The sequence below is a fragment of the Aphelocoma coerulescens genome, chromosome 24, assembly GCF_041296385.1.
Source record: "Aphelocoma coerulescens isolate FSJ_1873_10779 chromosome 24, UR_Acoe_1.0, whole genome shotgun sequence".
In the NCBI taxonomy this organism is placed as follows: Eukaryota; Metazoa; Chordata; class Aves; order Passeriformes; family Corvidae; genus Aphelocoma; species Aphelocoma coerulescens.
The window spans coordinates 5,360,041-5,382,416 of NC_091037.1; the positions used below are offsets into that span (position 1 = coordinate 5,360,041).

Below are 22,376 nucleotides of genomic sequence, written 5' to 3' on the forward strand. Positions count from 1 at the left end.
GGCACTCCCACTGCCACAGGATGGCTGAGCTGTTTGTGTTCACCGTCACCTTCCCCCCCTTCGGCATTTCCCGGCCCCCGCATCCGGCTATTGTACCCCCCCATCCGGGAGCCGGATCCAGCCCCGGTGCTGGCAGGGAGGAACCGGGATCTCGGGAGGAAACGGGAAGGCTGGCCAGGGCCGGCATGGCGGGCGGCTGGGAGACAGCACTGGGCCTGGGGCTCTGCCTCGCCGCCCTGCACCACGGAGGTGAGTGCAGCCCATGGGGGCCAAAATCCACTTAACTCTGCCCCCTGCCCCACCCCGGATCTGAGATCATGCCCACTTGGGGCCCCCATTGGCATCCCCCCATCTCCTTGTCACCCCACAGGCTGCCGCTTCCCCAGCGTGGCCACGGCACCCCAAACTCCAGCTGGTAAGGACGCCTGGTGGGTGGGTGATGCAGGTGGGGAGACCCCAGAAAATCCTGTTCCCCCCACCCACAATGTGCCCTGCCTACCACAGTGCTGCGGGACAATTTCCGCCTGCAGCCAGGTGACTTGGTGACCACAGCGGGGCAAACACTGGAGCTGGATTGTGTCCCCCCCTTGGGGTACCCTGAGCCCTACGTTACTTGGAAGAAGGACGGGGTGACCTTGGACTTGGTAGGTGACAGGTACATGGTCACCAAGGGGAAGTTGCAGGTGGCATCAGCGCAGCGGAGCGACTCCGGTCTCTACATCTGTGTGGCGGCCAATGCGGCAGGCAAGAGGGAGAGCCGGGGTGCCCGCGTCTCCGTGCTGGGTAAGCCAAGGGTCTCCCACGGGTGGTGGGCACGTCACACCCAGCCATGGTGCCATGTCCTTGATGTCCCCCTGCAGAGAAGCCAAGCATTGTGCGGCACCCGAGTGATGCCGTGGCGGTGGCTGGCAGCACCGTGGAGCTGGGTTGCAGCACCCGAGGTGACCCAGCGCCACAGGTGCAGTGGCACAAGGAGCGTGGTGACCTGCCCTGGGGCAGGTAGGTGGTGGCAGGGGGGAGGTGTCCCATCCCTGGCATGAGGGGCTGAGGCTGATGGAGAGCTGCTGACCCGCAGGCACGAGGTGGACCGGGAACACACTTTGCGCCTCTATGCCGTGACGTCCGCCGATGCCGGCACGTACGTGTGTACAGCACAGAGTCAGCTGGGCACCGCCGCTGCCACCACCTTCCTCCATGTGGAGGGTCAGTGGTGGGACCTCCGTGGCCTCCACCATCACAGGCATCTTGGGGTTCATGCAAGGGAATCCATCTAATGGGGTCCATCTAACGGGGTCATCCAAGGGGAGGCTGTCCATGGGGGTCCATCCAAGGGCATCCATCATCCATCAAAGGAAGGTCCATCCATTTAAGGGGATTCATCAAAGGTGGCACTTCCAAAGGTGGGTCCATCTAAATGCATCCATCCAACAGGATCCATCCAAGGGTTGCATCCAAGAAGGTATATGTAAGGGGATCCATCTAAGGAAATGCATTGAGGTGGGAGTCCTCTTGAAGGGGATTCATTCAAGAGCACCTACCTAAAGGGGATCCAGCCAACCTGGTTCCTCCAAGAGGATCCATTTAAGGGGGTCTATGCAAGGTGGAAGTACATTAAAGGGGGATAGAACTAGAGGTATCCATCCAAAGGGTCCATCTAAGAGGGATATATCACAGGGGTGTATCATGGGGGCCCACCCCATGTCCCCAAGGGGGCCCATCCAAAAGGGGTCCATACAAGAGATGTCCATCCAAGACAGGCCCATCAAAGGGTGACTGTCCAAAAGGGTCCATTTGAGTGGGTCCATCCAGGTAGACACCAGCATCTCCATGTACAGGTATCTGAGGTGGGTGTCAGGGGACCTTGGTGCCATTAGTCTTCTTCTGCCTCACAGACCGGCTGGCAACGGGCCAGCAGGAGACTGCACCACGGGACCTGCTGGCTGTGCGGCTGCACCTGGACAACGGCACTGCGCTGCCCACTGCTGCTGTCCAGCTCCGCTGGCAGGTCGGTGTGATGCTCGGCTGCCCCCAGGGGAGGGGTGGGATGGGACACTGCCCCATGTCCCACCTTAACTTGGAATCCTTCCCATCCCCTTCAGATGCTGATGCCGGTGCCTGTGCCTGTGGGCTACACGGTGCTGTACCGCAGCCTATTCCCAGTCACCACCTCCTGGGTCCAACACGACGCAGGCAGGGAGCTCAGCACCATCATCCCTGCACTCCGCAGGGGCTACAAGTACGAGTTCAAGGTACGACCCTACGCTGGAGGGACCCAGGGCTCAGACAGCAACAGCAGGCACCTCTGGATACCCGAGGAAGGTACGCCGTGTGTCCCCAGGGATGCCTGGGTGGAGGATGGGGAGGTCGGTTGGGGGTCCCAGGAGTCTTAGCAACCCTGTCCCGGCAGTGCCTAGTGCAGCACCCCAGCACATCACCATCAGCCAGGCTGAGACAGGGAACGGCACCGTGGTCGTGAGCTGGGAGCCACCTCCTCCTGAAGCCCACAATGGTGTCATCCGTGGCTACCAGGTTTGGGGCAATGGGGCAAGGGGGTAGGGCTGGGGTCTTCTGGCCAAGGAGGGTCCATCCAAGGGGATCCATCTAAAAAGGGAGCCTGTCAAAGGTGGGGGTCTATCCAAGGGGGGAACCATCCAAGGAGTGTATCCAGGAGGGGTTTCAACGTGGGAATTCATCCAAGAGGGCCAACCAAGGTGGAGGTCCATCCCAGGGCATCTGTCTATTGGCACCCAAGGGAGTTCATCCAAAGGAGTCCAGCCTAGGGGATTCATCCAAGAGAGTCCATCCAAAGGGGGATCCATCAATGGGGTCCATCCAAGGAGTATTCACCCAAGGAGGTCCATCCTAGGGGCATGCAAGGGAGCCCATCCAAAGGGGTCCTTCCGAGGGGAGTCCATCAAGGATATTCATCTAAGGGGACCCATCCAAGTGAGTCTATCCAAGGGGAATCCATCAACAGGAGTCTATCAAGGGATGTTCATCTGAAGGGGTGCATCCAAGGGGGTGCATCCAAGGGGGTCCCTCCACAGGGGGTCCATTAAAGGGGGGCCATCAAGGCTAATCATCTAAGGGGACACATCCTCTTGGTGCCTGCCAGGTTTGGTCAATGGGTGAGGGCTGGCAGCGCCCCACCAACAGGACAGTGGACGGAGCCACGCGCCGCCTGGAAACCCTCCTCCCACACCCTGGGGCCGAATTCTGTGTCCAGGTGGCAGCTTTCAACAGCGCAGGGCTGGGGGTTCCCAGCAATGCCACGTGTGGTGTCCTGGGTAGGAGACGGAGAGCAAGGTGGGGTGGGGGTGGGGGTCAAGGTGGTGACATGAAGTGACATTGATGGGACCCTTGTAGGGCTGACAGTGGGGAGCAGCAGGGTGGTCCAGGCACTGCAGCAGCCTGCTGTCATCGCAGCCGCTGGTTCCATGCTCTGGTTGGCCTTACTGGCCCTCCTCCTCCTCGTCTGCCAACGTCGTGCCAGCCAGGACGCCACAGCTCGCCACAGGTGAGAGGCCACGGGGTAGGAGACACAGCAGGTCCCTGGTGTGGTGGGGATTGATGCACTGACAGCACCTCTTGCCCTGCAGGCTGGTGGCTGGTGACTCACCATGGCTTGGTGGGCCCTGGAAACCCAGCTGTGCCCCCCGAAACCTCAGCAGCAGCAGCCTCAGCAGCCGACTCCTGGGCAGTGATGGCAGGGACCCCCACCCCTCCAGTGAGCCCCGTGGGGACTGGGATGCCAACCCACTGCCATGGGACCCCCACCCCTCCAGTGAGCCCCGTGGGGACTGGGATGCCAACCCACTGCCATGGGACCCCCACCCCTCCAGTGAGCACTAGGGTTGGGACCCCCACCTGGTGCCATAGAGCCCCCACTCTCTGCCATGGGACTCCCATCCATCCCATGTGATGCCCTTGGATCCCCAGCCAGTTCCATGGAACACTGACCTGCTGCAACAGGACCCCCAGCCTGGGCCTGGGACCCTCAGAGAGTGCTATGGGACCAGCAAAGTGTACCCAAGATCCCCACCCTATGCCTGGGACCCCCAGTGCTATGGGACCCCCACCGTGGTGCCCCCCATTGCCTGTCTGCAGGCAGCAAGGACTTGAGGACACACAGACCCAAGAACAGAGGGGACAGGGGACACATGGCCCCATGGGTGCCCTGACCTCTCTTACTCTTCCAGCCCTCTCCTTGGAGCCGCCGAGCTTTGGTCCCCCCACGCCCCCCAACCACAGCAGGCTCCGTGGGGAGCACCCATCACCCCTCAGGGACGTGGGGTGCTGCGGTGGGGGGCACCCCGGGGTGCATACCTCACCCAGCACCCCAAACCCAGCACCTTGGGAGCGTGTGCGCAAGAGAGGTGGGTGTGGGGGGCACGTGGGGGGACATGGAGGACACCAGGGTCATGACCCATGGCTCTGTGTCCGTCATTCCCCACACAGAGCTTCATCAAGTGCACAGCACCCCGGTGCTCACAGCTGGCCCCAGCCACATCCCTGTCACTGGAAGTGGAGGCGAGTGGGGGACAGATTTTGGTCTGGCAGCCAGGCGGCCTCAGCAAAGGGGACATGAGGGTGACACGGTCACTGCCGTGATGGACAGCACAGACCCACAGCTACCAGTCTTCAGCTCTCCAAAACCACGTCGGGGCAGCACTTCACTGGCTTCTGGTGTAACCAGGTCACCGGTGACACCACCGAGGCCACCCCATGCCTGGCACCCGCCAGTGACACGGTGAGTCTGGGTGTCCCCATCCACACAGGTGCCCTGCAACCCCACCCTTTGCTGCAAAACCCAACATATCCCTTGCACCTGCAGGTCCCCGGCCTCCATGTACCCCAGGGACACATCTCTGGTCACCAGGCATCCCAAGGACACATCCCCAGTCACTGGGATCCCCAGGGACACATCTCCACTCATGCGATGCCCCAGGGACACATCCCCAGTCACTGAGAACCCCAGGGATGTGTCACCGGCCACCAGGAACCCCAGGGACATGTCCTTGGTCACTGAGCAACCCAAGGACATGTTCCTGGCCAGCAGGCATCCTAAGGAGGTGTCCTCAGTCCCCAGGACCCCCAGGGACATGTCACCAGCCACCAGGCACCACAAGAACCCATCACCAGCAACCAAGCACCAGAGGGACACAGTCTTGGCCACCAGGCACCCTGAGGACACCTCCCTGGTCACTAGGTGCCCCAGAGACCCATTACCAGTGGCCAAGTGCCAGAGGGACATGTCACTGTCCACCAGGCACCCCAAGGACATGTCCCCAGCCAGCAGACACCCAAAGGACACATCCCCAGGCACAAGGCTCCCCCAGGAGATGTCCCCAGGCACAAGGCTCCCCAAGGAGATGTCCCCAGCCACCCGGCACTGCAGGGACAAGTTCCTGGCCTCCAGGTATGCCAAGGACATGTCCCCAGCCAACAGGTACCCCAGGGCACCATCGTGCCCTTGACCACGCACCCAAGGCACATGTTCTTGTGCAGCAGGTACCCTGAAAACATGTCACCAGCCTTGAGGCATCCCAAAGACACATTGCCAGCCACTGGGTGCCCCAGGGACACATCTCCAGTCACCAGGCACCCTGAGGAGATGTCACCAGTCTCCGAGCACCGCAGGGACAACTTCTTGGGCACCAGGTACTCTAAGGACATGTGTCAGGCCACCAGGAGCCCCAGGGATCCATCACTGGTGACCATGCACACAAGGGACATGTCCCTGTGCAGCAGGTACCCTGAAAACGTGTCACCAGCAGTAAGGCATCCGAAGGACACATCTCCAGCCACCAGACATCCCAAGGACGCATCTCCAGCCACCAGACATTCCAAGGACACATCTCCAGCCACCAGACATCCCAAGGACGCATCTCCAGCCACCAGACATCCCGAAGAGGTGTCCCCAGTCACTGGTCACCAGAAGGACATATTCTTGGGCACCAGGTACCCCAAGGACATGTCCCCAGCCACCAGCCACACCAGGAACAGGTCACTGGAGACCAGTCACCCAAGGGACATATTCCTGGCTACCAGGTACCCCAAGGACACGTCCCCGACCACCGGGCGCCTCTCGCCAGCCTTCAGTGACGGGGTCCTCACACAACAGCAGGTGGCTGAGGTCCTGGAGATGGACCAGGACACTACCTGCTGCAGGTATTCCCTATCCCCCTGGGACTCCCCCGTGATGGCAGCATCCCCTGGTGCCAGCGGTACCCCCACTGTGTTCCCCACAGACCCCCAGCACCAACCACACCACGGTCTTTCTCACCGCTGCACACCTATGGCTATATCTATGGGCCAACAGCCTCTGAGCTAGGTGAGGAGGAGGAGGAAGAGGAGGAGGAAGAAGAGGATGAGGAGGAAGAGCGTACAGCAACGAGGGGCTCGCCAGGAGGGTCGCTGCTGAACGGCTGGGGGTCTGTCTCAGAGGACAACTTTGCCAGTGCCCGCTGCAGCTTGGTGAGCTCCTGTGACGGCTCCTTCCTCCTGGACGCCAGCTTTGCCCGGGCACTGGCCGTGGCTGTTGATGGCCTCTGCTGCAGCCTTGAGGACACCGACGGGGATTATGGGGGTGAGTGAAGGGTCCCTAGACCCATTCTCTGACCCTGAGCATCATCAGCTCCCCGAGGAAGACAGCTCCATCATGACACCATGGCGATGCCACTATCTGTTGCCTTCTTCCCTGCAGGTCCCTCACCTCCACCATCACCCTTGGAGCAGGTCTTCCCACCCAGAGTCCCCACCACCACCTGGGACTGGTGGAAAGTGCTGGAGGTCCCACAGAGAATCAGGACAGAGGTAGCCATGAACGGTAGCTCACAGAATGGTGCGTAGTGCCCCAATGCCAGGGTGGTGGCCACTGGGGGTGGTGAGGAGTGTCATCTGTTGCAGGGTGTTGGAAAATGTTTCCTTTGCTTTCCAGGTGGCCAGGGGTCAGGGATTGGCAGCCCCTGGGCCAGGGAAGGTGGTGACCTGGGGACAGGAGGGACAGGAGCGTGGCAGTCCCCAGGGCGCAGGACACAGCAAGGCCAGAGTCCCCTTGGCTCATCTAAAATCCAGCTTTATTAGGCGGTTCCCCAAACAGGGGCTCTTTACTAGGAAAAGCCACCCACAAAGGGTGGGTGGCACAAAGGTGGGTGGGTGGGTGTCCCTCCTTATTCAGCGTTCTTGTCCTTCCCAAGTGTCCTTCCTCTTCCACAGTGTCCCCATCCCTCCTCAGTGTCCCCACCCCCTCCCAAATTCCTCATTCCTCCCCAGCATCCTCATCCTCCCCAAGAGTCTGCATCCCCTCTAAGTGTCCTTGTCCTTCCTCAGTGTCCTCCTCCTTCCCCAGCATCCTCATCCCCACTAACTATCCTAGTCCAGCCCAGGCACTGTTGTCCACTCCAAATGTCCTTGTCTTTCCCTAGGGTTCTTGACCCCCTGACCATCCCCATCCCTGCTGATCATTTCCATTCCTTCCAACTGTCCTTGTGCTTTCCGATAGTTCGTGTCCTTCCTCAGCATCCTTGTCCCACCTTGATCACCCCTGTCTCTCCCAAGTGTTCTCATCCTTCCCAAGCCACCTGAGTGGCCTTGTGCTCCCTCCGAGTCTCCTTGTCCCTCCTAATCATCCTCATTCCCAGGGTTCTCAGCCCTCCTGAGCGTCTTCTTCCTTCACCAGTTGTTTTGTTCCCCATGCCAAGTGTCCTTGTCCTTCCCCACTGTCCTCATCCCCCTCATCCCCACTGCAACCATCCTCCTTGTCCCTTACCGCTGTCCTTGTCCCTCCCAAGCAATCTCGTTTTTCCCAAGTGTCCTCTTCCCCCCAGCAATCCTCAGCCCCTGGAAATCCTTGTCCTTCCTGTGTGTCCTCTTCCCTCCAGGCATCCTTGTCCCCCAGCCTTCCTTGTCCTTCACCAGCACCTTCATCCATCTGCCGTGTCCTTGTCCCCCAAACCTGTCCCCATCCCTTTCAACCACCTCATCCCTCCCAGACATCCTTGTCCTTTCCCAGTATTCTTGTTCCTCCCAACCATCCTTGTCTCCAGGATCCTTGCCCCACTTAAGCATCCTCCTCATCCCTCCCCAGAGTCCTCACCCCTCTTCAGCATTCTCATCTATCCCAACTGTTTCTGTCCCCAGGGTTCACATCCTTCCCCGAGCATCTTCCTTGTCCCTCCTGAGCATCCTTGTTCCTCCCCAGGGTCCTCATTCCTTGTGACCACCTTTGCCCCACCCCAAGCATCCCTGTCCCCCCTCACGCCGATGCCCACTGGCCGCGAGCTCTGTGCAACCTATTTCCATAGAGCCACTCAGAAATTAAAGAACATCCCTCCACGTCCCCTGTGTTCCCATCCCCATGTTCCCAACTCCGTCTCCGACTCGCCCTCCCTTCTATCGCTTCTCCTGCGGCGGGCAGGGAAACGGGGCCCCTGGGCGGCGGCAGTGGCCGGTCCCTTCGCCGCGGTCCCCCGGCGTCCGGCTGCGCCCCGAGCCGTGGCCGCGGGAGCTGCTGGAGCCGCGGGACGAGATGCTGCCCGTGGTGGAGCAGCTGCCAGACACCTGCCCGCGGGGCAGGCAGGAGGGTTTGCTGTAGGGGATGACCTCATCTGCAGGGGAGGGGACAAGGTTGGGGCTCGGCAGTGACACCCCAGCCCTTTTGTCGCGCGATGGGTGGCTCGGGCTTACCGCCGCGGGGCGGGCGATGGGTGACCCTGCGCTCAGTCCCCCTTGGCTCCAGCTCCGGAGAGGGGCCGGGGGTCTCGCCTGGCGGCGGCAGCGGCGGCGGCGGCAGGTCTGCGGCAGAGGGAGAGGAGAGGGCTGAGCTCCCCTGAGCCTCCTGAACTCCCTGTTTTTTCCTCCCACTCACCTCCCATCTGCTTTTCCCGGCGGTAGCGGCTGCATTTGGGCTTCAGGCGACTTTTGGAGATCACCCCGCGGGTTTTCCCTGGGTGGGGGATGGCAGCGTCAGCCCCCCCGATAGCCAGTGAGGCTCCCACCCACCCAAACTGGCCCCTCAGGGCTCACCTGTGCCAGGAGGGCAGCGGGCTCGGGGTGGATGGCCCTCACTGGCATCCGGAGTCACCGAGGGACTGGGTGCCTGTGGGGGGGTGCTGACGCCATGGGGGGGTCTCCTGGCAAAGAGGGGGGTGGAGTGAAGCCAGGGTGGGGGGAGCGGGATGGGGGCTCAGCGGCCACCACAGTGCTGGCACAAAGCTGTGCCAGAGCCAGGAAAAGCCATGTGGTATTGTCACAGCTGGATGGCACTGGTGTAGGTGGGCTGAAGCGTCACAGCTGGATAGAAGTGCCACAGCTGGATCACAGCCACACAGCTGGGCTGGCAAAGGGGAGCAGCAATGGCACAGCTAGGGTGGGGACCACAGCCTGGCAAGGTTGTGATAGCATGGCTGGCCTGCAATGGCACATCTGGAGCACAACTGGATAGAGGCTGCTCAGCTGGATTGCAGCCACACAGCTGGATTTCAGTGGCACAGCTGGATCACCACACATCTGGATTGCAAGCACACTGGCAGATTGCAGCTGCACAGCTAAACCATGACACAGCTAGGTCATGGCACAACTGAATTGCAACCATGCAGCTTGATTGCAGCTGCACAGCTGGGTCATAGCACAGCTGGATTGCAGCCAGACATCTAGACTGCAGCTGCACAGCTGGATGCAGTGACATGCCAGCATTGTGATGGCACAGGCGGATCATGGCAGAGCTGGGTCACAACAGCACAGCTGGATGATGATGGCCCACCTGTCCAGTGATGATGCAGCTGTATTGCAACACCCCAGTCAGCCCATGGTGTCATGGATGCGTCATGACAGCACGGTCAGAGCACAGCTGGAGAGGAGGGGGGGATGGTGGCACCATGGATGGATCACAAAGAGACACCTGGACCATGGTGGGACATCTGGACTCCATTGGGGCATCCAGACCCCAATGGTATGGCCAGACCATGGTGGCACAGCAGGACCAGGTCATGGTAATGTGGCTGGATTGTGATGGGACACCCAGACCATGGTGGGACATCCAGGCCCTGATCCAGAGTCCAGTGGCAAGGCCAGACTATGGTGGAACAGCGGAACTGGATCATGAATACATGACTGGGCATGACATCCAGACCTCACTGGGACACCTGGGCCTCGGACGACACATCTGGACCTCCATGGCATGGCTGGACCATGAGAGCATGGCAGAGCCAAATAGTGACAAAATGGCTGGGCTGTGATGGAACATCTGGACCGTGGTGGGGCATCTTGACCCCAACAGAACATCTGGACCCCAATGAGACACCTGGACCCTAATGACACTGTTGGACCACGATGGCATGGCAGAGCTGGGTAGTGACAACATGGCTGAATTGCGATGGAACACCCAGGCCATGGTGGGACATCTGGACCTCGATGGGACATCTGGACCCCAATGGGACATCCAGACCCCAATGGCACGGCCATACCAAGCAAGGCCCATCTCCTACCGGGGCAGGAGGGAGTTATCGAAGTCGCGGAGGCGAGGAATGTCCTCCGTGGTGCGAGGTGACGGTGTCAGCGTGGCGGTGGAACGGCAGCCAGAGGAGATGGTGGGTGAGGATGCAGCAGTGGCACAGGGGATGTCCTCACCAGGGTACCACACCTCCATCCCCAGCCTGCAGGGTGGAAACCACAGGGTAGGTGCTGGGGGCAGCACTCCCAGCCCCCAAGCCCTCACACTCACCCTCCAGCTGCCTCTTCATCCTCCTCTTCCTCCTCCTTCTCCTCCTCCTGGGTGCACTGGCTGAGCTCACTGGCTGAGGGCGGCGGGGGCAGCAGCTCTGTCCAGCTCACCACCGGCGGTTTCACTGCTTGCCCCAGCTTGGCTTTGGCCCCTGTGCCAAGGAGGGATGCTGGGGGGGCTGTGGGGAGGGCACCGCACCACAAGCACCCATGCGTGCCCCCACCCATCCGACCACCCTACCGTGCTCAGCCCGGCCACGGGGCACCTGGGGGGCTGCAGCATCCATGGGCTGAGAACCACCCCCAGGATAGGAGGTCCCATACTGTGAGAAGGGACGGGGGAAGGTGCAGAGCTCCTCACTGTCAACCTCGATGGTGCTGTAAACCGGCCCCTCACCAGCCCCTGCTCCAAACTGCTCCGTCTGGGCGATGTAACGGGTGATGCCGGCATCTGCGGAGGGCGACCAGCATCATCAGGGTTGGTTGTGACCCCCCTCAATCAGAGCCACCCAGCCCCATGCTGGCCCCTCACCATTGTAGTATCTCTCAGTGGTCCCCAAGCAACCGGCAGCACTGGCTGTGCCGCCACCACGCCACGCATCCACCAGCCACGGGTAACCACCGCCGGCAGCTGCCCTGCAAGGGGAGGGGGTGGGGGAATGCTGGTGGTCAGCCCTGGGGGTCCTGGGGAGGGCAGGGGATGCCAGGGGGGTTACCTGGGGCTGCTGCGCACTGGAGCCGGGAAGGCGACTGTGGAGAGAGACGGGGGTGAGGGCAGCGAGAGGCCATACTGGGACCCCGCAGCACCTACAGGCTTACCAGTGGGTGTGTAGGCAAAGGATGCTGTAAAGAGAGGGATGGTGGGTGGCTGATGGGTGATGGGTGAGGGGTGAGAGGTCCCAGGGGTAGCACCCCCCTGTACCAGTGAAGTGGCTGAGCTCCTTCTTCCTCCGGCGGCGGCTGTAGAGCCAAGCAGCAAAGGCAGCGAGAACGACCCAGCAAGCACCACCAACACCAGCGATGAAGGCTGGCTGCCTGGCTACCTCTGCTAAATGCTCAGCCAAGCTGCTCCCACCTGCTGGCCCCACATCTTGCTCCACCAGGGGGGCTGCAAGTGACACGGGAAAGAGGGACACACCGGCGGGGTGCCAAGGAGCCATCCCCAGCACTGCAGTGGGTGACCCCATCATGCCCCACCCATGGGTGCAAGTTGTGACAATGAGGGTCTCACCAATGTGGATGGGAACAGGGGCGCTGCGGGCACCCACACCTGCACTGGTGGCAGCAGCAACTTCAGCACGGTAAGGGACCCCGGGGACAAGCCCCCGCAACTCTGTCGCCAGCACCGTCCCCTCCACGCTCTGGTTGATGTGGAAGCGGCTCTCATTGCCCAAGCACCAAATCTGGTGGGGAGCAGGAGGAAAAGATGGGGAACACCCATAAGGACACCACGACATGGTGGACAGAGTGGACCTGCCACATCCCTGCTGCTGTCCACCCTTACCCGGTAATCACGGATGACACCATTCTGCTCTGCCAGCGGTGGTGGCTGCCACGAGATGCGGACACTGGTACCATTCCCAGCCACGCTGACAGCTCGTGGTGGGGCACTGGGGGCTGCCAGTGGAGGACACATGGGGTACCACCTCCAGGTTGTCCCCAGGGACCCACACTGTCCCCTCCATCCCTACACTCACCTGCTTCAGGAGTGCGCAGAGCACGCACAGCACTGTCGGGACCATGGAGGTGATGAAAATAGGGTCGGACCTTGACCTCGTAGTCCTGGCCCCGGCGCAGCTCGGTGAGCAGGGCTCCCCGCTCCCCTGGAGCCCACACTGTCCGCGCCTCCTCCCAGTGCCCACCGCGCCGCCGGTACAGCACCCGGTAGCCCTGAAGGAAGGGTGCTTGGCGCTCCACCTGAGGACCCGAGGGAAGGGTGGCATGGGGGGATGCTTGACACTGGGAGCCCTGTACCGGTAGCAAGGCTCAGCACTCACGGTCCAGGAGAGGTGGACAGTGCCCAGCGGCAGCACCACAGGTTCCTGCAGGTGCACAGCCACTTGCGCCAACTCCTGCTGCACCTGCTCAGGATCCAGCCCTTGCTGCGTGGGGTTGGTGTCTGCTGGAAACATGAGAGGGTGGAGGGTCCGTGGATATCTCCACTGGTGTCACCAAGTGAAGAAGCCATGGTGACACCACATACCCATGGGAGGTCCACAGGAAACTCCATTGGCATCACTGGGCAGGGATAGACCCAAAGATTTTGGGTGCACGGGCACCTCCACTGGTGTCACCAAGCGGAGATGGGCCCAAGGGTGGGGGATTCATTGACACCTGCATCGATGTCACTGCTGGCTCTCACCTTGGGTGCGCACAGGCTCCGAGATGCCGCTGGGGTCACTCAGCCCGTAGGCGTTGACTGCCCGCACCAAAAACAGGTAGACAGAGTCGGGAACGAGGCCGCTCACTGTGTGGGTCTCACTCTCCACATCGGCTGCCACCGTCTGCCATGGGCCACCCGCTGCCTGGCTGCCAGGGGACAGGGGTGACTCGTGACAGGGTGGTATCAGGCCACCACATCATCCCTGCAGCCAGAGAAGAGGCTTGTGTGATACCTGAAAGCCTCCACTATGTAAGAGGTGACATCGGTGGCACCGCTGTCCTCGTTCCCTTTCCAGCTCAGGGTGACACTGCTTTTGGTAACGTTGGTGACCACAGGGGTGGAGGGTGGCCCAGGGAGGAGACCAAGTGCAGGGGAAGGCAGGGAGAGGTTGGATTCATCACCTGCAGGGAGATGCATGGAGGTCTGGGGTGGCTTTGTTCCCAGTGCCGGGGTGGCTTTGTTCCCAGTTCCACGGTGGCCCCGCTGCAATGACATCTCCATGACCCACCTTGTACCTCCAAGGAGCTGCCCCAGCGTGTCTCTCCCACTGGGCTGGTGGCCACACACTCATAGAGCCCGGAGTCTCTCACCTGCAGGGGGAAGAGCTCCTGCCCCATCACCCTGAGCACCCATCACCTCGGCATCCACCACCCTGAGCACCCACCACGCTTTGTACCCAACCCCGAGCCCCAGCACTGCTTGTACCCACCACCCTGAGCATCCACCTCCCTTTGCTGCACCCCTCGCACCCATTGCCCCCTCCCTCCCTGCAGCACCCCCAAGGGTGCCCCTGCCGGGGCCGGCTCACCCGGAGGCCGGTGATCTGCAGGGTGCCGTTCTCCAGCAGGCTGGCACGGGGCTGGACACCTACCAGGGCACTGCCATCCTTCAGCCACCCCACGCTGCCTAGGGGGTCGTGGGCCCCCACGCCGCAAGGCAGCCGCACCGTGGCCCCCACTGGCAGCACTGTCCGGTTAGCGGGAAGCAGGCTGATCACCGGTGGCTGGAGTCCAGTGGGTGCTACAGGGAGAAAAAGGGGAATTGCTGGCTGGTGGGGTGGGTGTCACTCATACACTGAATATGCCAGTTCTCCACTGGCACTGGACTTACCCCCCGTCACCTCTAGGCCTGCCCTGGCCAGGACGCTGCCAGCCACGCTGATAGCCTGGCACAGGTAGTGGCCGGCATCACTGGGCTGGATGTTGACGATGGTCAAAGCACCACTGGGACTGACCCAAACACGGCTGGAAGGGATTGGGGACTGGCCCGGGAACAGCAGGGTCTGAGAGGGAGTGGGATTAGTGGGGGGGATGAGGCAGGGGGAGGATGGGATGTGGGGGTTGAGATGGGGACAGGGTTAGGGGTGGGAATGGGAATGAGATTGCGGATGGGGTTGGGATGGGATGGGATGGGATGGGATGGGATGGGATGGGATGGGATGGGATGGGATGGAATATGATGGGGATTGGGATGGGAATGGAATGGAATGGAATGGAATGGAATGGAATGGAATGGAATGGAATGGAATGGAATGGGGACAGGGATGGACTAGGGACTGTGATGGGATGGTGATGAGGACAGGTGGGGATGAAGATTGGTACTGGTGTGAGGTTGAGATGGGATGAGATTGGGATGGGGATGAGATGGGGATGAGGTAGAACTGGGATGGGGATTGTGATGATAATAGGGACAAGATGGAACAGAAATGGTGATGGGACTGGGATGAGGATGGGGTTGTGACTGGGTGTGGGGTCAAGGATAAGGGAAGGAGACAGACCTGGCTCCCCTCCTTCTGCCAAAAGACAGCGGGTGGTGGGTTGCCCTTGCTCTGGCACTGGAAAGTCACGCTCTGGCCAGGGGTGACAGCCTGGTCGTGGGGCCCGGTGACAAGCTGGGGGGGCACTGCAGCAGTGTGGGGAGAGACAAGGGCTTGTCTGGGCACTCCACCAGCACCCAAGGGTGCTCCCCAGGGCCCCCCTTACCGTGCACAGTGAGGGTGCCCGACGCCTCCGACCTGCCCACGCTGTTATCAGCCACGCAGGTGTAGGTGCCCTCATCCTCCACCTGCAGCCGGCTGATCCGCAGGGTGTTGTCTGGCAGCACCTCCCACCTGGGGGGAACCCCGCGAGGCTGTGGCACCAGCAGAGCGCTGGGGCACCAGGAGGGCGTAAGGTGCCATGGAGCTGGGATGTAGTGAGGACGTGGGATGTGATGGGAATGTGGGATGTGATGGCTGCAGTGGAAATCTGGGATGCAAGGAAAATGGGAGATGCAGCAGGGATGTGGAATGTGGTGGAGATGTGGAATGTGGTGGAGATGTGGAATGTGATGGGGATGTGGGATGCAACGGCGATGTGGGTTGCGGTGAGGATGTGGGATGTGACTGGGATTTGGGATGCAAAGAAGATGCAGGATGCAAGGAGGATTTGAGATGCAAGGGGTATGTGGGATGTGATGGAGATGTGGCAGGATGGGAATGTGGAATGCAATAGGGATGCAGGATGTGCAGAGGACAGAGGATGTGTCAGGGTTATGGGATGCAATTCCTTGATGCCATGAGGATGGCAGGTGCTCCAAGCACACCAGGCTGGCACACACTGATGCTGCTCGGCTGCACCACAGAACCCTGGCTGGCCTTGGTGCCCCTCAGCCACCCCCCTCGCCCCCTACTCACCTTCCCAGTGGCATTTCACCCTCCTCCTTGCGCCAGCGCACCGCCGGCTGCGGATCCCCCACCGCCTCGCAGGCGAACTCGGCCGTCCCCTCCACCAGCACCACCTGGTTGTGGGGCCTCTTGCCAAATGCTGGGCGCTCTGCAGGGTGGCCGTCAGTCCCACCAGGATAGCACCCACCTCCCTGACACCCCCAAAATTAAATCCCCACGCACCAAAGACGACCAGCTCAGCCGGCTCGCTGTCCCTCTCCCCTACCACGTTGGTGGCCACGCAGACATAGACACCAGCATCGCTCTTGTGAGTACTGGCCACCATCAGCTTCCCACCGCGGATCTGCAGGAGGTACAGCTCATCCCAGATTCCTATCACATCCTGCATCCCCATCATATCCCACATCCCCACTGTATCCCACATCCCCACTGCATCCTACACCCCATTGCATCCCATATCTCCATGACATCCCACACCCTCATTTCATCTCTCATCCCCCCTGCATTCTGCACCCCCATCACATCCTGTATCCTCATTGCATCGCACATTCCCGTTGCACCCACACTCATCACATCCCATGTTTCCATTGCATCCCAAATCTCCGATGCATCCCATATCCATACCCCATCCCCAACTCATCCTGTATCCATCACACCACACATCCAACTCTCTGCTGCATCCCATATCCATACCCCATCCCCAACTCATCCTGTATCCACCACATCACACATCCAACTCTCTGCTGCATCCCATATCCATACCCCATCCCCAACTCATCCTGTATCCACCACATCACACATCCAACTCTCTGCTGCATCCCACATTCCCATCGCATCCCCATCACATTCCAGATCCTCACTACACCCCACATCCTCACTGCACCCACAACCGCATCACACCCCTCACCCCCATTCCCTCCTGTATCCCTGTAATATTCCACACCTCCACTGCGTCACCTCCACCCCAGTTCTGACCCCCCACCCCTCACCGTCAGGCGCTCGTCCTTGTCGCTGACCCGGACCCCGTTCTTCTTCCAAGAGATGCTGGGCTCGGGATGGCCGCGGGGCGGGACACACTCCAGCACGGCCGGTTCTCCCGCCGCCACCACCACGTCCCCAGGGGGCTGTCGGAAATCATCCCGCAGCACTGCGGGGACACAGCGGGCTCAGGTCCCCAGCCCTGCACCCCCGGGCTGTGGGGAGCATCATCTGCTTTGGCTTGAATTGGCTTTAACAGATTTTAATTTATCTTCATCTGTTTTACTTGATTTTCAAATATTTTCAAGTCTTTTCATTTGTTCTCATTTATTTTCATGTGTTTCCAATTATATTCGCCTCTTTTAATTTTTTACCCATGTTTTCATTTATTTTCACTCCTTTTCAGTAATTTTCACTTATTTTCATTCATTTCCAATTGTTTTCATGTTCTTCATTATTTTCATTTCTCTCACTCATTTGCACTTATTTTATTTCTCATTTATTTTCACTTACTTTCAATTATTTTCATTTTCATTATTTAATTTCTCTTTTTTCCATGTTTTAATTTATTTCCTGTTATTTACATCCATTTTCACTTACTTCCTTACTCTTACTTTCATTTCTTTTTACTTATTTTCTTTTTACATTTGTTTTCACTTAGTTTCACTTATTTCCAATATTCCTCACTTCTCTGAATTTATTTTCATTTCTTTTCACTTACTTTATTTATTTCCAATTATTTCCCCTTATTTTATTTTTTTTGCCCTCTTTTCGCTTGGCAGAACAACCCAGGAATGTGAAATCCCCTTGCCACTGGAGGAGGCTGGGCTCAGGGATGATACCAGAACCCCAAGTTCCGCCCCCAAACCCCGCCAGGACTCACCGGCCACCTCCAGGGAAGCATTCCGGCTGGTGGCCTCCCCCAGGTAATTCCTGGCCACGCAGAAATAAACCCCCTCGTCGGGCTTTCCCCGCCTCCCGTGCAGGATCCGGAGGAAGAAGAGGGATCCCCCCGGGAGGAGGGTGCGGTGGGAGCGGGGATCCTCCCGGTCCGTCTCCACCCGCTCCCCGTCCTTGTACCACTCCACCACGGGCGCCGGGCGCCCCTCGGCCTTGCAGCTCAACGTGGCCGGTTCCCCCTTGGACACCAGGACATCCGTGGGGTGCTCCACGATGCGGGGAGCCGTGTCCTCCAGCTGAGGATGGGATCCTGCAGGAAAAATAGGAGGGGTAGGGACGGGGGGCTGGGGGGGGCTGAGCATCCTTGGCTTGTGTGGGGCTTTCCTGGCTCCAGACCCGGCTTTGCTCGGAAGGCAGGAGGTGAGATGAAGCGTGGCCAGGTCCCAGCCCACTCTGCCCATGCCGGGGTGGGTGCCGGTGGGGAGGGAGCAGGATCAGGAGGGTGTCAGGCAAGGCCAGTGATACACAGCAGCTTTGATCCCAGTAATGGCCTTTTCCACCCAGTTTCCAACTGGGCATCCCTGTGGAAATGGGGCTGCGGCTAAATTCTCCCCAATTTTCCATCAGCTGCCAAGTGCTGATTTTCTGTAGCAGAGCTCTGGGCTGCTGAAAATGCTCAATTTTAAGTTTTAAAAAGCCCCATATTGGGGTTGTGGGGCTGTTCCAGAAAAATCCCCTTGCTAGGGCATGGGAATTAATGGATGGTCATTAATGCTGGCATAATTAATGCTCACTCACAGGTATCTGTGCCCACATCCCCTTCCCCTGTTCCCCCACATCCTGGGGCGGGCTGTGGGCATAAGGGGGCTGCAATTTGGGGTGCCCATGGGGTTGCCATGGGGATGGGATGTGGCTGCCATGGGGATGGAAGCAATGCTGCAGGGCACTGGGTACCCCCGGGGGGCACAGCAGGGACCGAGGGAGCCGCAGCTGGGCCCAGTGACTAATTGGGACAAGCAGGGGGTCAGGGCAGCCCCCTTCCTGTGCCCGGCTGACTATGCAGAGGAAGGGGGTCCTATGGGGTTTGGGAACACCCCCTCCCCTCACTAGCCACCCAGGGCCAGCTGGAGGGGGATTTTCAGACTAAAAAAGAGGCGAGAAGCTGAAAACAGAGTCAAAATTCAGGCAGACACCCTCTCCCTCACCCCTCCTTCACCCCCACTCTGTCCCAGCTAGGGGTCATGGGATGGTTTGGGGACATGGGGAGGATTAGGGCACACGGAGCTGGTTGGAGGACACTGGGATGGTTTAGGAATGTAGAGATAGTTTGGGAACACGGAGCCAGTTCCAGTTTGCAGTCTGAGGATCGGCTTGGGGACACAGGACTGGTTTGGAGACATGGAGTCTCTCCTAGTTGTGTCTGGGAGTTGGTTTGGGCACACAGGGACAGTTTTGGGGCTGGTCCTGGTTTGGAGACTGGGGATGGGTGTGGGGACATGAAGGCTGTTGAAGGACACTGAGTTGCCCCTGGTTTGGGGTCTGAGGATTGGTCTGGGGACATGGGGACAATTTGCGGATGCCATATCTGTCCCAGCTGTCGATGTAGGAACATGGGACAGTTTGGGAACAAGGGGTTGCTTGAGGTTCAGGATTTGGGAACACAGGACTGGTTTGGGAACAGCGGGACAGTCCTGACTTGGAGACAGTGAGCTGGTCTCGGTTTGGGGTCGTGGAGACTATCTAGGGACACCACATCACTCCCTGGAGCTGGTCTGGGGACAGAGAGCTGGTCCCAGACTGGAGACGCGGGGCTGGTGTGGGAACACTGGGTCAGTTCCGGAGCTGGGACGTGGGGCAGGTCCCGGTTTGGGGACAAGGGGACAGGCTGGGAGTCCAGTGTCGGTGCTGGTGGGGTCCCAGTTGGGGCTGGGGGGCTGCGGGCTACTTCCAGCATCCCGGCTGGAGCAGGAGCAGGAACGCCGGGACAGGGGGACAGAAAGACCGGGGACCACGTACCGTTACCGGGGGCCAGATCGGGCAGGTGGAGCGCGGCGATGGAGCGGTTGATGCCGAGCAGGAGCGAGGAGGAGTTGGAGCCGTCGGCTCCCAGCGAGTCGGCGAACAGGTTCATCTGCAGCAGCGTCTTCAGCAGGTACCGCAGCATCCTGCCCGGCTCTGCTCGGCTTGGCTGAGATCGGCTTGGCTGGGCTCGGCTCTGCACGACACGGCTAAGACTGGCTCAGCTCAGCCCGGCTCAGCCCGATCCGGCTCAGCCCGGTTCGGCTCAGCTCAGTTCGGCTCTGCTCGGCTGGGCTCGGCTCAGTTCAGCTCAGTCCGGCTGGGTTCAGCTCAGTCCGGCTCGGTTCAGCCCAGTCCGGCCCGACGCGGCTCAGTCCAGCGCGGCTCAGCCCAGCCCGACTCAGTCCGGCTCAGCTCACCACGGCTCGGCTCAGCCTGCGGCACCGCCCCCCGGGTGGGGGACGGGCCAGGGCGGCGCTGGGGCGGGGTGATGGGGGTGTCCCTGTGTTCCCTCCCTGTCCCTGAGGAGCGGGATGGGGACGAAGGAGGGGGGTGTCCCGTATGGGGTGAGGGCTTCATGGTGGAGGGGAACTGTGGTGACTTTTGAGGAGGCAGAGGAAAACGGGGCTCCGAGGGCTGGAGGGAGGAGAAGGAAGAGACAGGGCAGCTCCCTGGCTTCACCCCAAATTTAGTGACACCACATGGGGCTGCTGTTAACCCCCACCCGGGACCCCCCCCTCAGTGAAGCCTGAAAGGCAGCGTCACCCCGCACCCCCCGGGGAAATGTGGCTGCACGAGTGAGTAACACACCCCAACACCGGGGGTGTGCCGGTCGGGGCACGGACACTTTGGGGGTGCTGGGACCACCAGTGGCCTTGAATATGTGGGGGGCTGGGGGGGGGACACGAAGGAATCAGCCCATGGTGCCATTGAATCCGTAAGTAGCAACTGGCCAGTTAATTAATGTGTTGGGGCTGATGTGGAAAACAACGAGCCTCCCCCAGCGAGCCCCCTTGGCGGGGGGGGGTCGGTCACGTCTGAGGGAATTCATTATGGGGGGGCTGTAGGGGGAGTCGTTAAGGGATTTTGTTACGGTGGCACTTGGAATAGGGTAAAAGTGGGGGAAAGGGGGAAGTCGGGAGTGTGGGGAACCTGGATGGGGCTCAGGGAAAAAGAGGCGGTGGGGAGGAGAAGGGGCAGTGGGGGAGGACCAGGATGCATCTGGGTATGCACATCTGGGATGTTGGGAGGGAGAAGGGGCCTCACATCTGCACGCACAGCAGCAGATGAAATGTGCCCACACGTTTGCACATCTGGGTCCCCACGGGCGTTCACATCTGGAGGACTCCTGGGGCACAGCTGGTGAGGGGGGAGGCTTTTCCACATATATCTGGGGCACCGAGGATCTCCAGGATGTTCACATCTGGGAGGGCTGGGCGGTCTGGGGGATGCAGCTGCATTCACACCAGCAGCTGGAGAGGTCTCTGATGTCACAGCTGGGCACATGGCTGAAGGCACAGAAATGCTCCAGCACATCTGGAGAGCCAGGTGGTTTCCATTTGTGCACATCTGGAGGCACAGGGTGAGCACACATCTGGAGAGCTTGCCCAGGCTGGCTTTTTCACACCCAGAGCTGTGCTGAGGCTGCACACAGGTGCACATCTGGACCACTCAGCCTCACCAGCTTCCTCTGGGCTCTCCATATCCCACCGAATCTGCCAGGTGTCCAGTGGGCAATGCATTATTCATCTGTCCCTTGGAGCCGGGAGTGGAGAAAGTAAATAAATATTAATTTAGCAGGAGCACAAAGCTTTTCCGCTTCTCCTGCTGGCAGTGCAGCAGCACAGGGATTTCTCAGTAGGCTAAAAAAAAAAAAAACAACAACAAAACCAAATTATCCATGGAATAACAGGTTTATCCAACTATTACCCAAATAATTCTCTGGGACAGGAATTTATGGCAATGCTGGGATCTTTAAAGCTGCTACGTTTCCCCTCCTACTCCTTTTGGGTGCCTCTGAAAAGCTGACCTGAGGAATGGGACATCTCCGACATGGAACTACAGGATGGAAAAGGATGTTAATCCCTGGAAAGCCTTTGGGCCTCTTTTCATGGAATTCTTGGAAAATGGGAGACTTTTTGATGGGAATCCTGGAGGTTTTGGGAGCCTCAGGGATTAAAGCACCTCTGTATTAATCCCACTACGAGGCCTGAGGCTGCAGCGATGGGCTCCCGAGGGTGACACACACGCATCCAACACCTCCTCTGAGAGAGCGTGTGATGGGGAATGGAGACAAAGGAGCCGCCTCATCCCGATGGATAATCCCCCTCAGATTCATCCCCGTTAATCAGCTGGGCAAACAGCGAGTGCGGGGGCATCGCCTCCTCGTTAGCAGATTTATTCTCACTGCCGCGGCATTTAATTGCTGCTTGATTTGGCGATTAGCGGCTGTTTGCCCAGGCTTTGCCCAAATCACCCCCCTCAAAGTTTTTAGGTGGGGGGAGGCTTCCTCCCTACTCTGTTATCCTCATTATTCTGCCTTGGTTTTGCTGCTTCCTTATTCCTCCTGGTTTTTCCCAGCCCTCGTTGGGCGGCATCGCGTGGGGAAACTGAGGCACGGAGTTTGGCCATAATGAGGAGCGACAAGATATTTGTCTGGGCAAATGAGCGGCTGGGTCCCCCCCACCCCGCTGCCAGGGGGGGATCCCT

At 59.8% G+C, this 22,376-nt stretch overlaps 2 protein-coding genes across 2 annotated transcripts; one reads left to right on the forward strand and one right to left on the reverse strand.

Moving 5' to 3' along the window:
- The first annotated feature begins 185 nt into the window (after positions 1–185).
- On the forward strand, positions 186–7,087 carry ROBO4 (roundabout guidance receptor 4). Its single transcript, XM_068994831.1, has 21 exons — positions 186–249; positions 371–415; positions 505–783; positions 861–999; positions 1,076–1,203; positions 1,893–2,005; positions 2,100–2,319; positions 2,408–2,529; positions 3,116–3,287; positions 3,367–3,517; positions 3,600–3,727; positions 4,200–4,376; positions 4,459–4,750; positions 4,835–5,322; positions 5,383–5,419; positions 5,509–5,661; positions 5,749–5,961; positions 6,052–6,171; positions 6,252–6,589; positions 6,707–6,844; positions 6,941–7,087. The coding sequence occupies exons 1-21, from the start codon at positions 186–188 to the stop codon at positions 7,084–7,086; spliced, it is 3,663 nt and encodes a 1,220-aa protein (XP_068850932.1). The 3' UTR covers position 7,087.
- A 1,298-nt stretch (positions 7,088–8,385) lies between these two features.
- ROBO3 (roundabout guidance receptor 3) lies at positions 8,386–20,020 on the reverse strand. The gene is made up of 25 exons (XM_068994830.1): positions 19,665–20,020; positions 17,632–17,958; positions 16,760–16,917; positions 15,993–16,113; positions 15,780–15,918; positions 15,088–15,215; positions 14,883–15,007; positions 14,216–14,387; positions 13,914–14,125; positions 13,614–13,695; positions 13,338–13,506; positions 13,085–13,251; positions 12,720–12,844; positions 12,420–12,639; positions 12,227–12,339; positions 11,645–12,125; positions 11,439–11,565; positions 11,255–11,358; positions 10,964–11,173; positions 10,724–10,874; positions 10,488–10,655; positions 9,028–9,134; positions 8,870–8,947; positions 8,689–8,796; positions 8,386–8,609 (listed from the first exon to the last, which is right to left on the reverse strand). Exons 1-25 carry the CDS (start codon positions 19,810–19,812, stop codon positions 8,395–8,397), a joined length of 4,155 nt encoding a protein of 1,384 aa, XP_068850931.1. The 5' UTR covers positions 19,813–20,020; the 3' UTR covers positions 8,386–8,394.
- Positions 20,021–22,376: the final 2,356 nt, after the last annotated feature.

Coding starts and splice junctions, on each gene's coding strand:
- ROBO4 (XM_068994831.1), top strand. CDS start 186: ATGGCGGGCGGCTGGGAGACAGCACTGGGCCTGGGGCTCTGCCTCGCC. Junction 3,728..4,199: donor CAGGGACCCCCACCCCTCCA/GTGAGCCCCGTG, acceptor TTACTCTTCCAG/CCCTCTCCTTGGAGCCGCCG. Junction 6,845..6,940: donor GAACGGTAGCTCACAGAATG/GTGCGTAGTGCC, acceptor TTTGCTTTCCAG/GTGGCCAGGGGTCAGGGATT.
- ROBO3 (XM_068994830.1), bottom strand. CDS start 19,812: ATGCTGCGGTACCTGCTGAAGACGCTGCTGCAGATGAACCTGTTCGCC. Junction 15,216..15,779: donor GGTGAAATGCCACTGGGAAG/GTGAGTAGGGGG, acceptor GGTTCCCCCCAG/GTGGGAGGTGCTGCCAGACA. Junction 12,340..12,419: donor TCTGCGCACTCCTGAAGCAG/GTGAGTGTAGGG, acceptor CTCCACTGGCAG/CCCCCAGTGCCCCACCACGA.